General features: G+C 32.2%; 1 protein-coding gene across 1 annotated transcript in view; it reads right to left on the minus strand.

Moving 5' to 3' along the window:
- Positions 1-793: 793 nt before the first annotated feature.
- The window catches only part of POF1B (POF1B actin binding protein), a 118,597-nt gene continuing 102,302 nt past the window's right edge, over positions 794-17,088 (minus strand). The window contains exons 8-15 of the mRNA XM_047075802.1: positions 15,554-15,646; positions 14,585-14,698; positions 13,638-13,790; positions 13,189-13,308; positions 11,589-11,717; positions 10,684-10,766; positions 3,159-3,273; positions 794-799 (exon numbers count right to left, since the gene is read on the minus strand). Coding sequence (XP_046931758.1) covers positions 794-799; positions 3,159-3,273; positions 10,684-10,766; positions 11,589-11,717; positions 13,189-13,308; positions 13,638-13,790; positions 14,585-14,698; positions 15,554-15,646 — 813 coding nt within the window. The remainder of the gene's footprint in view (positions 800-3,158; positions 3,274-10,683; positions 10,767-11,588; positions 11,718-13,188; positions 13,309-13,637; positions 13,791-14,584; positions 14,699-15,553; positions 15,647-17,088) is intronic.

Consider the following 17,088-nt stretch of genomic DNA (forward strand, 5'->3'; position numbering starts at 1 on the left):
TACAATTCAATGTTACATGTTTTATACTTCTGTAAAAATGCCTGCCTGCCTTCTTCCCACTACTACAATATGGTATTACATATTTTTAAAGAAGTGAGGTAGGCTCATTTGGGGACAATATGCTTTGAAAGAACAGATTTGCCAAATCAAGACACTGATATGTTCTTAGAACTATAATAGCATAATGACTAATGTAGTGGATTTAGTTTTTTTAAAAAGATATTATCCTACTTCTCTGCTAAATGAAATTACCCATCACCTTTGATTTAGTTGTTTCTAAGAGGTATAAATAGCATGTAATAGAGTATCTCTTAGTCACAAGGTTTAATGTGATGAAAGCAAATATATGCTGTATATACCATATACTAGTTAAACTTTTTTAACACAGTATTTTTTTTCTTTTTTTGGTTAAAAACAGTATTTTGTAGCTGAATTGCACATCTAATAACAGAGAAAGTCTTCTAATAATAACTTGTAAAGTCTCTACCCCAACAAATTAATTCAGTGTCTAGAAAGCACCCTATTGAAAACCAGTAGATTATGTTCTACAGTATCTGGAATTGGAGTTTAAACAAACAGCATGTTGCTATATTGAATACAAAAATGTGACAGAAAGCATTCAGGCTTCATAAGTGGCTGAAGAAACTGTCATTTGCAGAACTAATTAATTCCATTAGATTCACTGGGTAGTAGCATGGTTCAAAATTTGGATTGGCCTTTAGTTATGGGAAATAACGAAGTACTAATGTAGACACATACAAAAAAAAAAAACTCCTATGAGTTGGAGATCCATTCATGGCTAGAAAATGAAAAAAAAGTTAGTTTACAATTGGTTCATAATTCATTTAAGATATTCTTATTGTATGTATACAGTTATGGACAATGATTTAAATTGATATATATATATATATAAAACCAAAAGAAATGTACTGCACTTTTGTGGTAACATTTTATATGTATATTCAGTGAAACAATGGTCTCTCTGACTTTTTTCAAGGTATGTGTTTCAATAACTGAAGGGAGGATTGAATAGATTTCTTCCTTGGTGTCTTATTTACAGGTGAAATATGTTCAAACATATCTGTTAATAAATATAGATCTATCATCTGTGAAGTTACTAAAATATATTTTGAATTTTCTCTCACTATCTAATCCCCTTCAAATATCAGTTTGATGTAGATGTAGATCTTTTATTTGGCAAGTCCTCATATTGATGCTACCTCTTGGGCACATGTGGTTAGTAGCAGTGATTGCTTTCCAATCTTAAATTTCAGTATCAAATAATCTCTGAGTGACAAATTTTAGATCCTATGCTGACTTGCTCTTGCTACTGGTTCTTGGGCCATCAAGTAGCCTTTATCATTTAATTAGTAATAAATAGTTCTCAGCTAACTAATGGACTGAGAAACACAATATATGTCAAAGCTCAAACTATTATTTGGTGGGGGGTGGCTACCAAATATTGGTTGCTTTCACTGATGATAGACAACCATATAATCAAGATTGATGGCTGATTGTACTTAAGAGATGGGCTTCAAGGCTAAAAACTTTTTGAAATTTTTGTTATTCAAATATTTGAGCTTATTCATCTAAAAGATCATTTTTAGTGTGAGTTATTTAACAGAGACTTAATTTTATTAACTATATATTAGCAGTAATTTATTAACAATATTTCTGCAATATTTTGTTAACTATAACTCTGCAATTTTAAAATTTCTTTAAAAGGTTCTGCAGAATAATTGACATTTGTGTATTTATCTATTGCTTATCATTGTATATATAGTTAGGCATTTTAAAACTTATTCAAGTATAATAAGCCTATAGAAAAAGTACACAAATATGTATACAACTAAATTAATTTTTCCAAACTGAACACATATATGCAACCATTATGCAGATCAAGTAACAGCACATTAAGATCCTAGTAATCCTCCTTATGCTCCCTTCCAATCAGTACCTTCCCTCACGGATAACCATTTCCTGATTTTAATAACCATAGCTTAGTTTTATCTGCTTTTGGTATTTAAGCAGTTTTTAATATAATAAAACAAAGGCTGTCATTTTCAGTGTTAAAGTTAGATTCTGTGTGTTTTAAAGCTATGATCCTCAATGTTTTTTTCTGTCCATTATAATTGAGGGATATCATACATTCCCATCATTATCATTGGTTTACTTTTAGACTCTCTTGGCAGTAATGTAGAGTATACAATTAGGAGGAAAACCCCCATGATGATTCTGTCATGTTAACAAGGTTTCTCAGCCCTCAGCAGTATTAGCATTTTGGGCTGGACAATTCTTTGTTGTGAGAGACTGTTCTGCTCATTGTATGATCCTTAGCAGCATCCTTAGCTTTCACCCACCAGATGCCAGTAGTACCCAATCCCTAGTTGTGAAAACCAAAAATGTCTCCAAACATTGCTAAATGCCCCCTAGGGGGGAAAATTGTCCCTGATAGCCACTGCACTAGGGTAAATATATCCCTTGTTTGATGTTCACTACTTTAAAAGTTAACAGAACAATAAGTAAAAGTTTTAGGAAAATAGCTTCAGTCCTTTATAAGAACAGGGTTTTAGTAATCAGCCAACTTAGCAATGCATTGGACTACTTAGAAAGATGCTAAGGTCCATGTCACTTGGTCATCTTGGAGGATGTTATAAAAGGTAGGTTTTAGAGTACATGACTTATAAAGTATCCTTCATCAGCACCACTATAACTGTGGGATTTAAAGCTGGGGGTTCTTACAATCTATTGACAAAGACAGACACACCTCCTTTCAAAATATTAAAAAGTTTCTATCTACAGGAATAAGTAGCATATTCAAGACTGCAAGACAAACGCTATTAAAACATGTCTCTTCTCTGTCTGTCATTCTTCATAACTGTCTACCTGCTTTAGAAAAAAGAAGGGTTTTTTTTGAAAATTTGAATGGAATTAGTTCAATAAGAATTATATTATCCATGTATGAATCATCCCAAAGTTTCTTAATTCACATTATATATCAGTAAGGAAAACATGGAAAAGTCTTTAAGAGAAAATCAAACCCGAATATTTTAGTTTGCTTTGGTATTTTACCACAATTTTTGAAGGCTATTTGTTATATTTAGGATATATATAAATTTCTACAACTAATATGACTATAAATACCCAAGTGAACTTACACAAGTCCATTTGTCTTCTGTTTTCTCAATCACAATAGTCTGTGTGTCACTACCTGGTGGTATATATTCATAGTCATCATAAAGGAGTCCTAGGATTGGATATTGTGTCCTGTACCTATACAAAAAAAAGTTAATTTACCAGCTGCACAAAAAAATGACTCTCCTTCCTTTTTAGTCACTCCTAGTTCAAAACCCCTTATTAAACTAGCATGGCTCTGAATGCCTTTTAACTCTAAAAAGAAAATCCCCTCTTACTGTACAAAGCTTTACTACTATTATTTTAAAAGGGTAAAAGGGAAATACTTCTGCTTCTGGCAATGATGGACCACTGGCAGCACAAGACAATGATCCTACAGAAGGGAACCAAATGATATGAACCATACAAGTGCCTAGTTCACTGCCTAGAGAGTTTCTTGGTCACGGGACAGGGAAAAGGAAGCCAAATAGATCCCTGCAGTCTCACAAAGTTGAAGTGACTGAATTTCAAGTAAAGGTGTGCCAAAGCAGCCAGTGTGGGGTAGAACACCAGACAGGAGAGAACTATATAGATAGAGGTCAAGAGACCTGTAGAGGGTTTTCTACAAGTCTTTGGGTGAGTACTGATTAGTGGAGGCATGTGAAAAAGTTACTGAACCTGGGGAAAGAACTAGGAAAGAGAAGCCTAGAAATCCCTGGAGCTCACACAGTAAAGGGAATAGTTTGTGTGTCACTAACAAGAGTGGGAAGACCTTCCTAATATGGTGGGCATCAGGAAGAAACTACAGAAAAAATATTGCCTTAGTAGTGGGATGACATTAGTCCCAGACTATAGGTTTTAACAGTTTAAAAGAAATACTTAAAAGCAAAGTTAAAGAATAGAATTCAATACACAAAAATCAATTTTAATCTTGTGTACTTGCAATAAATGATCTGAAAATGAAATTAAGAAAAACAATTCTACCACATGGTAACCACAAACACAAAACCTATAATAAATATACAACAAAATAAAGAGAAAGAAAGCCAAACACACCATTACAGAAATTTACCAATCACAAAGAAAGAACACGAGGAGAAGAAAAGACAAGAACTACAAAAAAAGAAAGAAAACAAATAACAAAATGGCAATAAGTTATTTTATCAATAGTTACCTATCAATAGTTATTGTAAATGTAAATGACTTAAATGCTCCAATCAAAAGCCATAGGTGGTAAAATGGCTACAGAAATTAATACACATCTATATGCTGCCTACAAGAGACTCACCTCCAACCTAAAGACACATAAAGACTGAAAGTAAAGGTATGGAAAAACATTTGCCTTGCAAATGGAAGCCAAAAAATAAAAAACAAAAAAGCTAAAGTGGCAATACTTATATCAGAAAAAACAGACTTAAAGACTGTAACAAGAGAAGGGAATTGAATGATGATAAAAGGATTGACCCAACCAAAGAATATGACAACTGTAAATATCTATGCAACCAGCATTAGAGAACTTAAATTACATAAAAGCAAATGTTAGCAGACATAAAGACAGAAATTGATAGTAATAGCAAAGAACTTTAACACCCCACTTACATCAAGGAATAGACCATTCAGACAGAAAATCAATAAGAAAACAGTGTCTTTGGCACATTAGATCAGATGGATATAACAGATATATTCAGAACATTCCCTCACAAAGGAAAATATGCAAATTCTTTTCAAGTGCACATGGAATAGTCTCCAGAATAGATCACATGTTAGGCCACTAAACAAGTCTCAATAAATTCAAGCAGATTGAAATACCATACATCTTTTCCAACCACATTAGTATAAACCTAGAAATCAATCACAAGGGGAAAAAACTGGAAAAACACAAACACATGGAGGCTAACCAAAATGATACTAAACAACCAACAAGTCAAAGAATAAATAAAAAAAACCATGAAGACAAATGAAAATGGAAACACAATGGTCCAAAATCTTTCAGATGCAATGAAAGCAGTTCTTAGAGGGAAATATATAATGATGACAGGCCTAAATCAAGAAATAAGAAAAATTCAAATAAACAATCTAATCTTAACACCTAAAGGAACTAGAAAAAGAAGAACAAACAAAAAAAAGCCCAAGGTGAGTAGAGGCAAGGATATAATAAAGATTAGAGAAGAAATAAATGACATAAAGACTAAAAAAAAAAAAAGAAAGAAAAAGAAAAAATGCATAAAACCAAGAGATGGCTCTTTGAAGAGATAAGCAGAATTAATAAATCCTTAGCCAGACTCATCAAGAAAAAAAGAGAAAGGACTTAAATAAAAACATCAGAAAAGAAATGAGTAACAACTGACACCCCAGAAATAGAAAGCATTATAAGAGAATATTATGAAAAATTATAACCAAAAAATTGTACAACCTACAAGAAGAGGATAAATACGTAGAAACATACAATCTTCCAAAACTGGATGAAGAAATAGAAAATATGAACAGACTGGTTACAAGTAACAAAATTGAATTAGTTGGAAAAAAACTATCAAAAAATATAAGTTTAGGACCAATGGATTCATAGGTGAATTCTACCAGTTAAAGAAGAATTCATACTTATTCTCCTCAAACTATTCCTAAAATAAAAGAGGAAGAAAAGCTTCCAAATACGTTCTATGAGACCAGCATTACCCTGATACCAAAACCAGACAAAGATAACTACACTCAACAATACATTAAAAGGACCATTCACCATGATCTAGTGGGATTTATTCAGGGGATGCAAGGATAGTTCAATATTCCCAAATCAATCAAAGTGATGCACCACATCAGCAAAGGAAGGATAAAAATCATATGATCATCTCAACTGATGCTTTTGACAAAATTCAACTCTGTTCATGATAAAAACTCCCAACAAAGTGGGTTCAGAGGAACAATACTTTAACATAATAAAGGTCACATATGATAAACCCACAGCTAACATCATACTCAATGGTGAAAAACAGAGCTTTTCCTCTAAGATCAGAAACAAGATAAAGATATCCACACTCACCATTTTTATTCAATATAGTACTGAAAGTCTTACCCACAGATATCAGATAAGAAAAGGAAATACAAGGCATCCATATTGGTAAGGAAGAAGTAAAACTTTTATTATTTGTAGATGACATAATACTATAACATAGAAAATCCTACAGACTCTATAAAAAACAATTGGAAGTAATAAATGAATTCAGTAAAGTCACAGGATACAAAACCAAAGTACAGAAATCTATTAAATTCCTACAAACTAATAGTCAAGCAGCAGAAAGTGAAAATTAAAAACAATCCCATCTACATTGCACCAAAAAGAACAAAATTCCTACAAATAAACTTAACCAAGAGGTCAAAGACCTATACTCTGAAAACAATGTCAAACATTGATGAAAGAAATTGAAGACAACAAACAAATGGAAACATATACCATGCTTATGGGTTGGAAGTTTTACTATTGTTAAAATGTTTATACTACCCAAACAATCTACAGATACAATGAAATCCCTTAAAAAAAAAACAACATTTTTCAGAGAACTAGAACAAACAATCCTAAAATATTTATGGAACCACAACAGACCCTGAATAGCCAAAGCAATCTTGAGAAATGGTTAAGGGGCATTAAGGAATCTACTCCTGAAATCATTGTTTCACTATATGCTAACTAATTTGGATGTAAATTTTAAAAAATAAAAAATAAAATAAAAAAAAATATGTGAATCTTATATTCATCTCTAATAGGAAAAAAATAAAGAAAAACAAAGTAGCAGGTGTCACAATTCCAAATTTCAAGATATACTGCAAATCTGAATTTATTAAAACATTATGGAACTGGCACAAAAACTAGACATATATGTCAATGGAACAAAATAGAAAGTCCAGAAAGAAACCCAAACTTATATGGTCTATTAGTCTATAACAGAACAGGCAAGAACATACCGGGGAAAAGATAGTCTTTTCCACAAATGATGTTGGGAAAACAGGGCAGCAACATGCAAAGAATGAAGCTGGACCACTTTCTTATACCACACACAAAAACAAACTCAAAATAGATTGAAGACCTAAATGTGAGACCTGAAGCCATAAAAATCCTAGAAGAATCACAGGTAATAACTTCTCTGACATTGGCCTTGGCAGTCATTTTCTAGATTGCACAGCAAAGGAACCATCATCAAAACAAAAAGGCAATTTACTGAATGGAAGAAGATATTTGCAAAGATATATCTGATAAGTGGTTAACATCCAAAATATATAAAGACTTTATACCTCAAAACCAAAAAAAAAAAAAAAACCCAACAATATGTTCAAAACAAGGTCAAAGAACCTGAGTAGACATTTTTCCAAAATAGACATATAGATATCCAATAGACACATGGAAAGATGCTCAACATCATTAATCATCAGAAAATGCAAATCAAAGCTACCATAAGATATCACCTTACAACTTTCAGAATAGCGAAATAAAAAATGTCAAGCTATAGCAAGTGTTGGTGAGGATGTGGAGAAAAAGGAAACTTAGTGTACTAGTCATGAGAATGAAAATTGGTACAGCCATTCTGGAAATCAGCATGAACTTTCCTTAAAAAATTAAAAATAGAAATACCATATGGTCTAATATTTCTACTCTTGAGTACTTAACCAAGAAAACAAAAATACTAGTTTGAAATGATATATGAAATGGATAAGGAAGATATATATCTATATATCTATATCTATATATCTGTATCTGTATCTATCTATATCTATCTATATTTATATCTATAGATATAGATATATAAAAAGGAATATTATTCAGCCATAAAAGGATCAGATCTTGCCTTTTATAACAACATGTATAGAACTAGAGGGCATTTTGCAAAGTGAAATAAGTCAGACCAAGAAAGAAAAATACTATAGCATTTCATTCATACGAAGCCTAAAAAAAAATACACAAACATAATGCAGAATCAGGCCTGTAAATAGAGAACAAACTGATGGTTGACAGAAGGAAGTATTGTGACAGTATGGACAAAATGGTAAAGGGGAGTGGGAGACACAGCCTTCTAATTATGGAAAAAGTAAGTACAGGAATAAAAGGCACAGCATAGGGAATATAGTCAATTATACTCTAATAGTGTTGCATGGTGACTAATGGTAGCTACACTTGTGATAAATGTAGCATAACATATAGAGAAGTTGAATCAGTACATTATACACCTGAAATTAATGTAACATTGTGTGTCAACTATACTCAAATAAAAGCACTGGGTGTTATATGTAAGTGATTCATCACTAAATTCTACTCCTGAAACTAATATTACACTATATGTTAACTAACTAGAATTTAAATAAAAAACTTAAAACATAAAAAAAGAAAAAGAAAACAATTCTATTTATAGTAACATAAAAAATATAGTATACTTAGCAGTAACATAAAAAATATAGTATACTTAGAAATAAATTTAACAAAAAAGAAGGCTAAGACTTATGCAGTGAAATTATCAAATACTATTTTAAGAAATTAAAGAGGATCTAAATGGAAAAGGACTCCATGCTCATGGATAAAAAGACTTAATACTGTTAGCATGGCAATAATACCCAAAGTTTTCTACATATTTAATCTCTTAACAAGCTTATCCTAAAACACATATGGAAAAGCAAAGGACCAAAAATAGCCAAATCAGTCTTGAAAAGAAGTTTAAAAACTCATACCCCTGGTTTCAAACTAAAAAGCTATAGTAATCAAAGCAGTGTGGTACTTGAATAAACAGACAAATAGATCAGTACTTATATAAATACAAGTAGATCAATGGAGTAAAACTGAGAGTTTATAAATTTAGCCTTACATTTATGATCTTTTGATTACTGACAAAGATGCCAAGTTAATTTATTGGGGCGGGGGAGGAAAAATAGTATATTCCACAAAAGATATTGGAACAACTGTATAGCCCCATGCACAAGAATGAACTTGGAACCCTACTTAACACCATATAAAAAATTAACTCAAAATAGTTCATAGATCTAAATGTAATAGGTAAAAGTATAAAACTCTTAGAAGAAAGCTTGGGTATAAACCTTGATGACTTTGGGTTAGGCAATGGTTTCTTAATATAATACCCAAAGTACAAGTAAGAAAAGAAAAAAATAGATGAATTGGACTGCCTCAAAATTAAAAACTTGTGTTTCAAATGATACTATCAAGACAGTAAAAAGACAACCCATAGAATGGAAGAAACTATTTACAAGTCATATCTCTGATAAGGGAATTGTATCCAGAATATATAAATATTTCTTGCAATCCAACAGTAAAAAAAGCAAGTAGATCCAGTTTAAAAATGGAGAAAAAATTTGTATAGTCATTTCTCCAAAGAAGATATACAAATGGCCAATAAGCACATGAAAAAATACTAAACATTAATTATTAGAGAAATACAAATGAAAACCACAATAAGATGCCACCTCCCATCCTTAGCATGGCTATAATCCAAGAGACAAACAGTAACAAGTTCTGAGGAGGATGGAGAGAAATTGGAACACTCAATACACTGCTGGTGGGAATGTAAAATTGTACAGCTGCTTTGGAAAACAGTTTAGCCATTACTCAAAAAGTTAAATGTAGAGTTACCATGTGCCCCAGCAATGCCACTCCTAGGTATATACTCAAAAGAAATGAACACATGTGTCCACACAAATCTGCACACAGATATTAACAATAGCATTATTCTTAATAGTCAAAAATTGAAAACAACCCAAATGTCCATCAATTTATGAATGGATAAATGTTGTATATCCATATAATGCAATATTATTTAGTAACAACAAGCAACGAAGTATTGACACATGCTAAAACATGGATGAATCTTGAAAACATTATGCAAGGTGAAAGAATCCAGTCACAAAAGACCACATTTTATATTATTCCATTTATATGAAATATCCAAAATAGACTTTTGCTGAAACTGTTCTTAAAGAGTCACTTTCTATTTGATTTTGCTAAATTTCTGGGATGTAAGCTGTGGTCAAATTGCTATTATGAGAGGAGATGCCTAAGAATGATGTCTACATAGGAAAAGGCAGAGCCAAGAGATAAAGAAAGACATATTTCTGAAGACATGTTTTGAGCATACAAATCCATCTGGACACCAAGCAATTCCAATTAAGTGAATTAACTAATTTCCATGTTAAGTTGAATTTTTGGCATGTGCAACTAAAAGAATATTGACTAATATGGTTGGTTAAACAACAAATTTTGTTTTTCACTTACGTTGTATTTGATATATTATAAATACAGGAAAGGTGCTACAGAATTTTATTTACTATAATTGCTATGCCCTTATGCAAATATCCGTTCTTCAGTAGATTTACTGCCCTGCAGAAAAGAAACTCTGTCTAGGGGTGTGCATGTATATATATATGTATATATATATATATATATATATATATATATACACACACACACACATATATATATATGCTATAACTTGGATTGTATATATATATATAAATTAAACATGCTATAACTTGGATTATATAATAACCAAAGTTGCATTCAAATTTCACTTAAAAATACATTACTTTTTTTTGATAATAGTAGTCTTTCCACCACTGGAGGGTTGGTTATGAGATGAATACATTTCTTGTCTCAATTTTGAGAGTTCCTTACAAATAAAAGAAAATATAATTATTTGAAAAAAGTAGAAACATGAGGTAAGAAGCAATGTTTGATCATTTAATAAGGTTAGTAAGAATAATTACTTTTTTTCCTCCCCCTTTAGCTTGGACATAAGAATGTTTTAATCCCATCTGTTAAATACCTTATATTATTGCTTTATGGTGCCAAATAAGTTACGTTATATGCCTGTGCAGGAATTCACTAACTGGTGTAGGATCTCTTTATTTGAGGGATTACATGATATTGAATGGACATGGTTCTCAAAGATGTGAAAGTTTTTGTCCTAAAAAGTTTGAAAAGTATAGTCATAGCAGAAAAGCACTAAAACTTCAATATGGAAGCAGGTATTATTTTCTAACTGAAAATCTATCACTGATCATTATTACAAACACCATTAGTTCAATAACAACAATATAACATCAGCCACCGTTTTTGGTAGTTCCTTTCTTCAATATAAACTATTTTATAACAGATCCTGGACCACATGCTACAGATACAGAGAGGAATATAACACAGTCCTTTGCTGAAGCAGCTAATATTCTAGTAAAGAGCTCACAGTCTTCCTGGAAGTTTCACTGCTAATGAGATATAAATGTACAAATATTAAATGCACAATAGCACTCTTTTTGCTTTAATTCTTGCTTTCATTTGAATTATATCTCTTCAAATATGAATGTTGCTCTTCTTCGTAGTTACATTCTACTTAATGAATAAAGTGAGTCTTGGAAACGTGCCCTTGTCTAATTCATGGGAAGTATTTACCATACCTAACTGAGTTCCTCTCCACCTCTATCACTTCCCTTCTTACCTCTGACTGACGTTTTATAAGAGAGTCCTTCTCTTCCAGCAAGCTTGTCAGTTCATGAAGCTTGAATTGGAAGTCACTGCAAGTTCCTTCTCTTCTTGAAACATCTTTTTGGTACTGATTTAATTGAGTCTAGTGATTTAAAAGAAATAAGAATTATTATAGATACGATTTACAAAATAGGTAATTGAGTTCCAAGAGGTTAAGTGGCATAAAGTCATACAGGAAATTATGAAATGAAGAGCAAAGTGCCAATAGTTGTAAACATTTGTAGAGTTTGATGAATAAAAAATGTGAATTAAAATGCCAATAAGAATTTCTCATTTTTTAAAGGTGTCTTTACTATATGGGGCTAAGCATTACTTAAGTAGCAGTCCTAGGCCACAAAGATTAAAATAAAGCTAAGAAATAGGTACTTTAGATTCCTTCAGATATTAATTAAAGAAAACTCACTAATAATAACTAATATTGTATTGTGATTTATAGTTCACAAAGTATTCCTCTGGCATGATTTATCTGCTCAGAGCCTGGAGCCTGCTTTGGATTCTGTGTCTCCCTCTCTCTCTGTGCCTCCCCCACTCATGCTCTCTCTCTCTCTCTCTCTCTCTCTCTCTCTCTCTGTCTCTCTCTCTCAAAAATCAATAAACATTAAGAAAATTAAAAAAAAATCCTATTCACAAAATAGTTAAATGAGATTACCAGAGAGGTTATATGACATAAAGTGCCACAGCTAGTAAGCAACATAGCTGCAATTCCAAAACAGGTATTCTGACTCCAAACCCCACCCATTTTCTTCTGCACTACATTATGTGTACATAGACGGATGTTAAGTTGAAGTGTTATTAGTTATGTTAGGATGAAAAAGAAACAAGTGAAGGTAATCTTCTAGAAAAATTGGTAGGCTTTTGAACAAACTACATTTTGTTTCATTTTGGTTTTTGGAAAAAATTCTATGGTGGTATTTGGAGAGGAAAAACCTATGGTCAGTTTTTCCATTAAATATTTAAGTATATTTAACTATTTTAGGAATCATTAAATTAAGAATTAGTCAATTTGATGTAGAATTGCAAGATAAGGTAACATATACTTATTCTCACAAATATAATCCTAATTTTGAAGCCAATTAAAGGTACATAATTCAACACTGTTTTTATCCTTGTGCTTGACAAAGTTCTTGCTATGTATCATCCTTCAAAGTCAAGTGAGGATTTTTAAAAATCAAACTGTGGTTTTGCTGGATAATCTCAAATGTTGCTTTTGACTGCACAAGCATGCTGTAAGCAAAATCATAACGGGTTCCTCCCAATCACTAAAAGTAAATGAATAAAAATAAAAAACCAAAACACTGAACTTAATGTTTTATTTTGCTTTTCTAGAGAAGGTTAACATGATTAAATTAAGGTGATTAAATTTAAGAAGATTAAATTAGAAAACAATTTAGCAATATCTACACACAGTAATATGTATTTAAAAAAGGTTCTATGCCATATTCCTGACTCTACCTTTAGTTGATTTTTTTTGTAGCTTTAAACTTGAAACCATCATAATCTTATTAGAAACTTTGTGCTGACCTGTGTATTTATGCACTGGAGGATCAACATACCCTTAACTTGCAGATCTCTCTATCTTTCTCCATTCGTAAGTTTTTTACCATCTCCATGTAATGATTGCCAATCTCATCCATTTTCACCTGCAGCATCGGGCCTATGCAAGTCTCAGAAACCTACAGAAGGCAAAATAACTTTCTGTACTTGGATTGTTATGAAGGAAATACATATTATATTATAAGACTTATTATAAGATGAAACTCACACGATTAAACAAAGCATTGAAATAACAAGAGTGATGTTTAGGAATTGCATTATATAGTTCAAATGGCAGTGAGATGAGACATAACCACATATGAAATCATCAGAAAGCAGTCCATATATTTTCTCAAGAGGAATGGGATATATACACATGTAAGATATGCATATATTTACTGTTGGAAATTCTAGAATTACAATGGTATAACTAAGGCAATAATGTGTATTTAAAACAAAATTTTAATACCTGTATTCTGATATTTTTATTCTCTTGTTCTAAATTACGCTTACAGTAGTCCAGTTCTTTTAGTTTGTATTCCATGTCTGATAATGTATATCGAAGAGAGAGATTGTTTTCTTCCAATGCTTGGCATTTTGAGGTTGAGTCTTGAAGTCCTTGCTATAAAAAAGACACAAGTAAATAAGACAAAAGGATCTACTTTTTTGGAGGAGAGTACTCTCTTAGTTGATTAATTCAATGAAATAAAGCAAATATTTTTCCATTATATATTTACCCTTACATGGTAAATTAGATCAGCCATAAAATAGATTCTTGCCCCTAGTGTGATATGCTTATCCTGAATGAGAAGGAATTAAGACTGAACAAATTTTCAGTGTTCCAATTTAGCAATCTGACTCTTGCTACTCTTTGACAATATTTTGCCTTCTAATAGGCACCAAAATGATGATATACCTGATTATTTAGGTGGAAACTGAGAAAAAATGTGAGACTGTCATAGGAGTGAAGATTAGGAAGGGATGAGCCTTAGGGACTCATAACAATTTCTTAGGAATCATCTCTGCTCAGACATCTGGATAATACTTCCAGAGTTTATTCATTTATTCACTGCACAAACATGTGTTGAGACTACAGAACCTTTTTAATCAATATATTAGTAGATTAAATGAATGAGTGAACTTAGCTCTTCAGTATTTATACAATTTTTGTCTCCCAACAGCACAGATAATTGTGGATTGTATATACTTTATATCTATATCATACAAGGTTATCTGTTCTTATGAGAAGTCTTTCAGTCATTGTAAATAACCAAAGCCACTCAAGTCTCATATGAATAAATTGTTCCATCATATTTTAATTCTGTCTTTATTATATGTCATAACTACAATGTGTCAATAATTGTGCATATGAAAATCTATCAATCTACTTTATCACCAATGAAAATATCAACTTACCTGCTGCTGGCGATTATTTGCTCTCACTGATGCCAAGAGTTCTTCATACTCTTTTATTTGAGTTTCTTTGAATGCCAAGTCTTTCTCAAGTCTTATCTTGTCATTTTCCAGTGCCTAGAAGCAAAATTATTTGTTATAATTCAGAACTTGTCAACAATCACATAATACAAAGATTTGTTTATATTTGAAGCCTTAAATAAGCACTTGGTTCATTTGCAGCTGTCTAATAAAACATAATTCTAAAAAATCAAGCAAAATATAGGATACAAATGGATGAAACTTTAAAAATTTGCATCCTAAGAGACATTTGATGAACCAATTCTAAGTTCAATGAAGCAGAACCTTCAAATTATTTTAATGTTTTGCCCCAATCTACAAAGACTTTTTGTTAATCCCAGCAGATGGTGAATTTTCAAATTATAATCTAAATGTGTTCATCAGAACCCAGAAATGAAATAACCCACTCCAGGCTTCATTGTATGCAAGATATTCTAAATATATTTAGATAATGCCACCAAGAATGCCAACTAAAAAGGCTCAAGTATTCTAAATATATTTAGATAATGGCACCAAAACCACCAACTAAAAAGGTTAAGTTCTTGGAGAAAGATGTTTTCAAGTATTCTAAGAAATTCAAAGTATGCTTTATTATTACAGAAAAAAGGGGAAATTCCCATTCAATGGGTTAGACTATTCTAATTTTGGAAGCTACTTCCTGGCTCTAGGTATCAAATTACCTTTGTGTCAAACTAAATAATAAGTGTATACCCAACTTTTTTCATTTTGACATTGGGGATCTTTTATTTCCTCTCTCAACCCCAAGTAACTGTTTCAAGAATATATGTCTGGATGAGCATAATATTGTTGCATTGTATTGAATTTTGCAAGGTAGATTAAATGACTTCATTTCTACATTAGAAAGGTAAGAACTAGTAAGTCTTTGGGAAAAAAAATTAAAATAAGTGTTACTGTCAAGTCATTTTGAAGATGTCCAAGCTCTTCCCGTATGTTGCTGAAGGTGGACAGCACTAGCCGGAGTGATTTATCAGACATACCCCTCATCTGGAGGAAGAAAACGATTGATGGTTTGTATTTACTAGCATTTACAAATAGGCAATATAAGTAATAGTAGTCTTATTTTTCTATTCCCATAAACAAACTTATTTAAAGTTTTATTTTTTATGTAGCAATATTAGAATAGTGATACAAGGCATTTTGTCAATAACATGCACAAGTAATCCAATCAGCATTCCTGAAGAGATCATAGCTATGTGATTAGAACAAGGGTCTATTATTTTTTCCGTGAAGTTTCATCTTTCTCACAAGACAGAAATCTATCAGCAAATTTTTAAATTTGCTTTTATACTTTAAAGATTAGAAAACATGAGGCATTCAAACTTCAAATAATAAAATGCATATCCCTAAGGTGCTTCCAAATGCATGGATTTTTCCTGAAGTGAGAAGAATATAATATTAATTTAGTTTAACCTTGAAATATAGAAACATCTCAATTTTTAAAGAAGATGGAGAAAATCCCTTTCACTAGATTAAACTCACTTATTTTAAAAAATGGTTTAGGGGCGCCTGGGTGGCTCAGTCGGTTAAGAGTCCGACTCTTGGTTTCGGCTCAGGTCATGATCTCACAGTGTGTGAGTTCAAGCCCCGCGTCGGGCTCCGTGCTGACAGCATAGAGCCTGCTTGGGATTCTCTCTCTCTCCCTCCTCTGCCCCTCCCCCACTCACTCTCTCTGTCTCTCTCTCAAAAATAAATAAATAAAACTTAAAAAAATTTAAAAAAATGGTTTAAAAAACAAACAACTTCCATTTTTGGTAAGCTAGAGTAGAAATAATTTTCTTTATTCCTTCTGCTAAGTATAACTAAAACCCCTGGACATTACTATGTATAAAAAAGAAGACTTGGAAAGGTGGAAAGAAGGAAGTCTGGTTAGGAAGATTTGTACCCAAAAAATAACACAGAAGTGTGTTCCTGGGTTTTTTTTTTTTTCTTGCTTCGTGTTATCACTGACTGGTGTTGGAGAAACAGCACTGGAAACAGACAACAAAAGTCTTTGGAAAGCCTGCTTTATCTAGCCAAAGGACCATGAAAAGAGCAGCCTAGCAAGGCAGAGAACTTTTAGATAATATCCAGTTATTCCAGTCAAACACCACAGGAAATAATTTTTAAATTTACTGCCACCCAAACTATCAAATGTCAAGAAGGTAACGTAGACTTTCTCTCTTACTAGGCTCTAAAAAGGTCCATCAACACCGCTTACCAGGTTGGTGTTAGAGAAGGCAAGGTGGAGAGATGGGACCTTCATCCCCGCTGGGAACAAAATGAGACCCTCAGCACTGTGGTTCAGTTGAGAGTATGAAAGGAGCCTAGGCTTTCACTTTATCCAGTATTAATACTGCTCTGCCTCCCTGCTAGGGTGATGTCAGAGATTTCTCAATGAAGAGTAAGGACTTTCATCACTGCCCAACAGAAATGAGGCCGCTCACCTT

Source organism: Lynx rufus, unplaced genomic scaffold (genome assembly GCF_022079265.1).
Source record: "Lynx rufus isolate CCGP_SWC_20201006 ecotype Redwood Valley unplaced genomic scaffold, mLynRuf1.p SCAF_14, whole genome shotgun sequence".
Lineage (NCBI taxonomy): Eukaryota > Metazoa > Chordata > Mammalia > Carnivora > Felidae > Lynx > Lynx rufus.